Source organism: Copadichromis virginalis, linkage group LG7 (genome assembly GCF_057382275.1).
Source record: "Copadichromis virginalis isolate Kocher_CV1m ecotype Utaka linkage group LG7, C_Virginalis_male_GT1.1, whole genome shotgun sequence".
Taxonomy (NCBI): domain Eukaryota; kingdom Metazoa; phylum Chordata; class Actinopteri; order Cichliformes; family Cichlidae; genus Copadichromis; species Copadichromis virginalis.
Window position 1 is genome coordinate 35,718,636 of NC_140624.1, and position 7,924 is coordinate 35,726,559.

General features: G+C 42.4%; 1 protein-coding gene across 3 annotated transcripts in view; it reads left to right on the plus strand.

The window, feature by feature from the left end:
• The first annotated feature begins 378 nt into the window (after positions 1–378).
• Positions 379–7,924, plus strand: part of whrna (whirlin a) — a 232,799-nt gene continuing 225,253 nt past the window's right edge. For all 3 annotated transcript variants that reach the window (XR_014921375.1, XM_085463204.1, XM_085463205.1), the window contains exon 1: positions 379–1,916. Coding sequence is in view for 2 of the 3 variants with exons in the window: in XM_085463204.1 (XP_085319330.1) it covers positions 1,173–1,916 (744 nt within the window). In the remaining variant the exon portion in view is untranslated. The remainder of the gene's footprint in view (positions 1,917–7,924) is intronic.

Genomic DNA, 7,924 nt, shown 5'->3' on the forward strand with positions numbered 1-7,924 from the left:
GTTTTCCACGTTAAAAAAATAAATAAACAAATATATATATATATATATATATATATATATATATATATATATATATATATATATATATATATATATATATTTCCAATCAGACATTCACGTGTTTGTCGGCACTTTGTTCTTGGTTCCTCTTGTGCCACCCCATTTATAAAATCCTTCAAACGACCCTGAGTAAAGAGCAGTTTATTGTTGTGTCTAATTAAAGATCCATTTACTAACTTATTGGCGTCAGTTGTGACACGAGTGCTTGTTGCTAATTCCCACCTACTAATTGGCTGCATGAGGTTGCGTCATTTCCTGACAGGGGACGGTCAGAAGCGAGAGATCCGCCAGTCTTTGCTCAGTCGCTGTAGTAACGTTTGGGAAGCGGACTCTGAGCTGCAGGTCACCGTCGCACTTCAAGCAAACGGATAATAAAAGCAAAAACCAACAAAGCTCTCTTGTTCCGTGCGGATGTGCATAGATAGATATTTTTTGCGAGCTTGAAGTCGTTTGGAAGTAAAACGGTGACCACAGCGGGATATTGAACTCCTCGAGACGCGGGGCAGGAGCCCAAAAATAAGTTTTCATCCTTTTCTGTTTTCTTCATCGAAGGAATTGTTATTCCTTTTTGCCGAATTTGTTGGACTGAATGCGTGTAATTTTCAGTTCCGGTGTTTATTCTGAACTGGAGTGGGGCTGTTGACGGCGAGGCGGACACCAGAGAAGCGGCAGCTCGGTAGCCACCTGACCTCCTGGAAAATAAGACGGCAGCTGATGACACGCAGGCTGAGAGCTTTACGTGGCACATTAGTAAGCTCACTGACGGAGTGGGACGAGTTTTCCACGCGGCTGTTGCATTCCCAGCCGTGACGCACCGTTTGCGCGTGAAGTTTGCGGAATACTGTTAGCGATATCTAATCAATATTAGCGAGATAATTTGGGTGAACGCTGACATTGAGTTGGGCATAATTCTCTGAACTTCTTTCGTGTCTGCGAGAATAACAGCCTGAAGTGGTTCATCTGTCGGTACCGGAGACCATGGGTATAACCGCGCTGCAAGTGCTCCAGTGGTCGTGATGCCAAGCGCCGGTCTGATCCCGCGCGTCCATCCCGTTATGTGCGCTCTCTAACCCCGCAGAAGTGTGGTGCCGTGTCCCGGTCACACCGCCAGGATGAGCAGCACCGACCTGGAGCGCATGTCGCTCAGCTCTTCGGCAAACTCTGTGGCGTCCAGCGCACGGACGCTGTCAGCTAACGTGAGGAAGCTGCACAACGCGCTCAATCTCCTGCTCAACGATTTCGAAAGGGAGCAGTTCATCCACTGCCTGAATGTCTACCACTCCAAACGCAACGTGTACGACCTGGTGCAGACCCTCAATGTCATCCTCAACGCTCCCAGCAAACGGCAACTTCTGCCCATGCTTCGGCTGGTGATCCCCCGCTCCGATCAGCTCCTTTTCGAGCAGTACACCTCGGAGGGCCTTTACTTAAAGTCGGATTTAGTTGCAAGCAACGGACACGCCGAGCCGTCCCCGGGCGAATTCCTCAGCGCTAGCCCGACGCCCCCGGGGCATTTCTCTCCAAACAACCCCCCCGAGTTTCAAGTGGCGCTGCGGGGCTCTCCGGACAGCTTCAGCACCAGTAGCGACGGGACAGCTCCCCTGGTACCTCTTCTCGGGAGGAACTTTATCCACGAGCCGCCCGGTGAGCTGCGCCAGGTCACCATGAAGCGGCACAAGAGCAACGAGGGCCTGGGCTTCAGTATTCGCGGCGGTTCGGAGCACGGAGTCGGGATCTACGTGTCCCTGGTGGAGCCCGGGAGCTTGGCGGAGAAAGAGGGTCTCCGGGTCGGTGACCAGATCATGAAAGTCAACGACAAAGTCTTCGATAAAGTCACCCATGCTGAAGCAGTGAAGGTAAGCGTTGCATTTTTCTTATTTTTCTTACACAGCCGAAGCAAAATTCTCTTTATAATAAACAATAGATGTGTTGTTAATATATGTTAGATCCCAGCAACATTGAACTGGCACGAACTCCTGGGAACTACTTCTGCTCTAGACCTCGCTATCCCGTGTATGATTATCCCCCGTCTCGTATTAATTACGTGTTTGGCCTCTGTGTCTGAAATTGACCTCTTGGCACTAACAAGCTCCGATGTGTTCAGGGGAATTAATTTTGTCCACTGAAAGCAGCTTTGTAATATCACTACGCATGTGCTGTAGCAACACTGGAGTGTCAGCTTTAAACTATTACTTCTAGGAAGCTCGTATGTAACCAGACACCTTCAAAGCAGCTGGTAATCATAGAAGTGTGTGTGTGTGTGTGTGTGTGTGTGTGTGTGTGTGTGTGTGTGTGTGTGTGTGTGTGTGTGTGTGTGTGTGTGTGTGTGTGTAATGAGGTCATTAATTTAACGCTATAACTTAGAATAAAGATGACTTTATCCCCGAGCACTACTGTTAATGACATTGAGCGCAAAGGACACCTATTAGTAAATGAGGTGATAAAAGAGCATGTGCGAATAAGTGTGCAGGGCAGATTGATTTAGGAGGAATTCTATTGAGGACTTGGTTTTATGAGCCTTGTGAACTGTCCATGGTGCTGAAGAGTCCTCTTAACTCTTTTACCTCTTCATCCTGACTTTTCCCCTTTGGCTCAGTTCTTACCCCCATAGGGATTTTTGTTGTGATTGCACTCATTGACACCAAGGTTGTACTCACAGCTCAAGCAATCACAGTTCAAAAGCGCAAGTCAGTTTTAGCAGGGTTGTAAAGTTGCATCTCACTTTAATTGTTTTATGTTGTTAAGAGATTCAGAAACTCACTTTCTTAATGCATAATTACACTGAATATGTAAATATACACTCACCAGCTATTTTTAGTATGCTTGTACCAAATTGGACCTTCTTTTTCCTTTAGAACTAAGAACCCTCCTCAGAGATGTGGTTCCATATTGACATGGATAGCATTAAACAGTTGCTGCAGATTTATCAGCTGCACACCCTCCATGCTAATCTCCCATTCCACCACTTTCCAAAGGTGCCCTGTTGGGTTGGGATCTGTGACTGTGGAGGCCATTTGAGTACAGTAAAGTTATTGTAATGTTCCCAGTTTGAGCTGATTTGAGCTTTGTGACATGGTGCATTGTCCTGATGGAAACAGCCATCAGAAAATGGGTACACTGTGGTCATAAAGGGATGGACATGGTCAGCAATAATAGTCAGGTAGGCTGTGGAGTTCAGTACTGGGGCATTTTGCTGGTGTGTCGTAATCATTATGTGTTGTTGGTCTGGTGTCTCATGGAAAAGAGATTTCATTTCAGAGAAACCTCTTGTCAGAGTTTAGAATATCGGTTTATGGAGCCGGCACATGGAAAAGGGAGCTCGTCAAACACTTTTAGTGTCCATAAGATTTATTTTTCTGACACAGGTTGGAAGTATTAGTTAACAAGATTTAGTTAGTTACAATGGCAATTAAAGATAATGAGAAATGTTCACTTGGTATCCTATGACATAAAATGCGGATGAATGAAATGTGTTCACTCTTTCTACATTGCCATGTGCTGTCTTTGGCCCGTGGGCCACACGTTGAGAACCATGGTTTCAGCACATGGATCTTTTGCACTCAAAGGGTAGAAAGTTCTCTGTTAAAGTCGACGAGCTAAAGAAAAGTAGCGACCAAAAGTGCCAGGTATCTGTAAGCTGCTTTTTAAAATGGTGGTTATCTGTAGTTGAAAGGTCACTGTTATGTTCCCTCCAGCAACCATGGATTATAGCTCAGATTGAGTCCTTTCTAACCTTCACTGGTCTTCAAAAAGTCATCCAGGCTCTGTCTGGTCTCGTCTGGGTTTTTGTAATTCACTTTATTCAGGGCTCAGCCACATGGCAATCCCCCATCTGCGTTTAATCCAAAAAACTGCACCTTTAGGCTTTTGGCTAATGCTTAGACATGAGAACATTTTATGCCTCTTTTCCTTCCCCATGGTTGCTTTAGGGCAAGTTTTGGGCTTTACGGGGTCAAGGTCCCTGACACATAATATTTAACCTCCTTTTGTTTATGGGCCCTCTGTTATCGCCTCTTCATTCCTGGTGTATTCTGTATCGTTTCTTATTGTAGCTTTGTTCATTTGATCTGCCCATAAGGGAGACACATAGGACATATACTTTCATAACCTTTTAGTGCGTTGAAGTGAAGCATTCATTGTCCTATTTTTGTCTTAATAATACATTCTCTTAAATCTGCTGACTACAGTCTTTCACAAAACTGCAGGAGACTGTGACTGTGCCTCATTTATGCATTGGCTGGAATACTAATGGCATGTCTTAGTTTTTTTTATTTTTTTTATTTCTCAATCATTTCAAGTTGTCTCTTATCTGTGGAAAAAATGCCGTTCATCATTGCTATTGTAAATAAAGAGGTGGAGCATTCTCATCCCTTAATTCCTGTCATCAGAATTCAGCTGCTCCATATTGATGATAGCATGTCTATACCTGTGACTGCTACTAGTTACCACTGCTGCATGCCCTAGTGCTGTTATTAGCTGCAAAGTGCAGGCATCCAGCCAGCAGGAGAGGAGCCTTGTCTAAGATAAAGTCCCCCTGGAGGTCATTAATGCTTGAGTTCAGTTATTTTTATGCCTTCTCAGTTTGGACTAAATTTTATTAAAGGCTTTTAGAACTGTAATCAATTTAACCTTTTAAACTCCAAGCCCACTTGAAAGTCCATCAATACAAACTCATGTTGTGCAACCAAACATTGTAAAATATAGTTTATATTCAGGTCAAGATGCTGGGCGACATTGTTTTTAATCTTGTGCTGCATCACTTCTTGTTTGTACACCCTAAAGCTTAATTTGTAATTTTAGGGATGCACCTTGAAGTGTGTGTGTGTGTGTGTGTGTGTGTGTGTGTGTGTGTGTGCGCGCGCGCGCGTGTTCTTGTTTTTGTTGTCTTTGATGTCATCTATCCTCCTTTTCAACAAGAGAAACAAATACATTCTCATTATCAACAGTTTTAAAGTCTTTTATCCTTCCATCACAATGTTTTTGAACATTTATTTGGCACAAAATTGATGGGAAACAAAAGATAAACATCAAACACTGCCATCGGAAAATGCCATCCTCCTAACCAATGGCAGTCATCAATAAGAGGGGAATTTTTAGATGTGGCTTCTGCTTATTTGGTGAAGTCCCAAGAGATCATGCACAGCAGGGCCCTTTTTCTGTATGATAAATAGATTCTGTGGATGACCTGGAAGCCATTTGACCTGTGTTTATGTCTGTGAGCACAGTCAGTGGCAAAGCAGATTTTTGGCCACCAATAACAAATCAATATCAGTTTAAGTGCACCCTATATTTGGAACATTGTTACCGGTTTACCTGTTGCCCGACAGCTCTTCCTGCTGAGGAAGTGAAGCAGTTACACTCTACCAAGCTCCACTGATAAAAGCAGTGATTTTACCCCTTAAAACACAGGAGTTGTTTGTCTACCACTTCTCAGTGTTATAATACATTAATTCAGAACTTAAACACACAAAGTGGATGAACAAGGAGCTGGTCCTGTTTTCTGTGAGGTAAAAATGACTGCTTTTGTCAGTTTTGTCTGGTGGTTTTAAAAGAGAATTTCTTTCTGAATGTGTTGTTTCTCCAAATCAAGAACTTTGTTGACTGTTGCCACATATCCACTTGCAGCATTAAAATAAGCTATGCAGTTTCTGGAGAAATTGCTGTGGGACTGTTGTTGTTACAGGATTTTGGTCTGTGGCTTGCTGCTAAAAATTTGGTGGTAAATAGGTTTTTATTCTCAAAATGGCGATATTTCTGAGCATCATGCTAATGTTCTAAAATGACCTATGGGGTTTTATTTAGAAAATTTCAGTGTTAAATTATATTGATCTTCAATAAGTATTTAGAGGGTTTCATCTTTGAAAAAAGTGAGTGTCAATTAAATTCCTTTATTATTCTTATAAACTCGGGATTTTTATTTTGAATATCAGAGATATATCTGACACTGGTGGGTTTTTGTTGTTTTTTTTTTTTTTTAACAGTTAACTGTTAAGGCCTTTATTTGAAAAATCTCCCATCGTTAGAGCACCTTGATGACATACAATAAATAGTATAGTATATAAGTAAGAGTGGAAATGATCCAACTTTTAATTTGGAAATTCTTTGTTTCTTCTTCTTTCTTTTTTTTTTTTAAAGCATATTGTTCTTCTAAGAAACAGGTGACTTTTATGTTCAAACTTGTTGATGCTATCTACTGCTGGAGCGGTGCTGCATGTGTCTCCAGTTTATGTCATTATATTACACAAATTATATTATTTATTTAAAAAAACCAGATAAATCTCAGAACTCTGGTCTCTGCTTTGATAACTGGCTCTCTTGAGTTAGTATTTCTGTACGAGTTGAAGCCTGGTCTCAGGATTTTCTACAACAATCAAAGCTGATATGTTTGCCTGATACATCGTTGCATCTCTAAATAGTTTTCTCATTAGACTCCTTAAACAACAAACCAAAGCACATCTAATAAACTTTTCTGATGATTAACTGACTGAATCTCTGTGTTTATAGTCCTTTCAAAATCCAACAGCCACGTCTGTGAAGCTCAGTGAATCTAAGCTTCTGTCATTTGTGACAGATGAAATTTCACCACTGAATAAGCAGCTGTCTGGACGCTCTTGATGAATCCAGCTGTGACAGCAATTCATTTCAGCAGTCTCGTCGCCTTGAACTGAACGCTCCGAGTATCCAACTTCAACTCTCAGTTTTAATTTATGTTTTTAACGCCAAACCAAATGTTGTTAAGGTGGAAATTGTTGCAGCCCTAAATTCTAATCTTCAAGTCCAGAAATAGTTTTCTGCCACATTTACTAAGTGGTTCGAGCTGAGCGATCTCATTAGCTCTGTTTTCAGCAGGAACAGGCAGCTGTTTTTCCACGGAAGATGCTTTGATTGTCCTCCACACCGCAAAAACATCTTTAAAACATGTTGATGTTAATCCCAAAGGCAACCTCTGGCTCTATGAACAGTTACCAAGAGCAATCCCCTCATTTGTAACCCTCCTGGTGACATCATACGAACTCATTAACTTGTAATCACTTGGGATACATCTGATAATTGCTTGTTTTTAAGTTTTGTACTGCAACTATATCCTCTTTAAGATCACATTAATGCGGTAAAGATGCCATTGCACTGAGCTCTCTGAATTAAATTCGGAGCGAAGCATAATAAATGCAAAGTGGGTTAAACATCTGCAGACTCTTCACAGCAGGCAGTCCGGTGCCGTCTGCATGTTGGCACTGCTGAGCTAGACCAACCTCCGTCACAACCCTGGATTTAGCTCAGAGCTATGAATCAATTAATAGTATAACGAGATTTCTATCTGCCTCCCACCATCTAATCAACACACTGACCATTAGCAGTCTGTGGAGCTGCTCCGGGCCACTCGGCTCCCGTTCCTCTAACTTGTGGCCAAGTGTTTGCATGTCAATGTCCCTGGCAGCAGACTATGTGTCAACCCAGTGAATTTAGACAGCGGCCAAGTTTTCATCTCTTATTGAATCCCCTCACTCTCTGGTCCCTTTGCAGGATGGTGATAAAAAAGCAACTGTTCCAAACACAGGAGAGGCACACAGTATTTCTTCAGCTCACTGTAGGCTGAGGGAGACGGGTAAACATATCGAAAAGCAAACTCATCTCTTATCTTTTGTGTTCTTTGCTGGCTCTCTGTTTGTTCTTTGTGCTGCTACATCACCGCTCCTCTTTTGTTTCTTCCTCAAATCCTCCTCAGACTTGAAACCAATTAAATTAACAAAATCAGAGAGCCTGTGGCTAATGGTGAGACAAGACTTGCCTGCCTTATTGTTAACGTCTCTGGCCAGGAAAGCAAAATGGATGTCCTTATCCCTATCCTGTCACATCTTCTGACTAC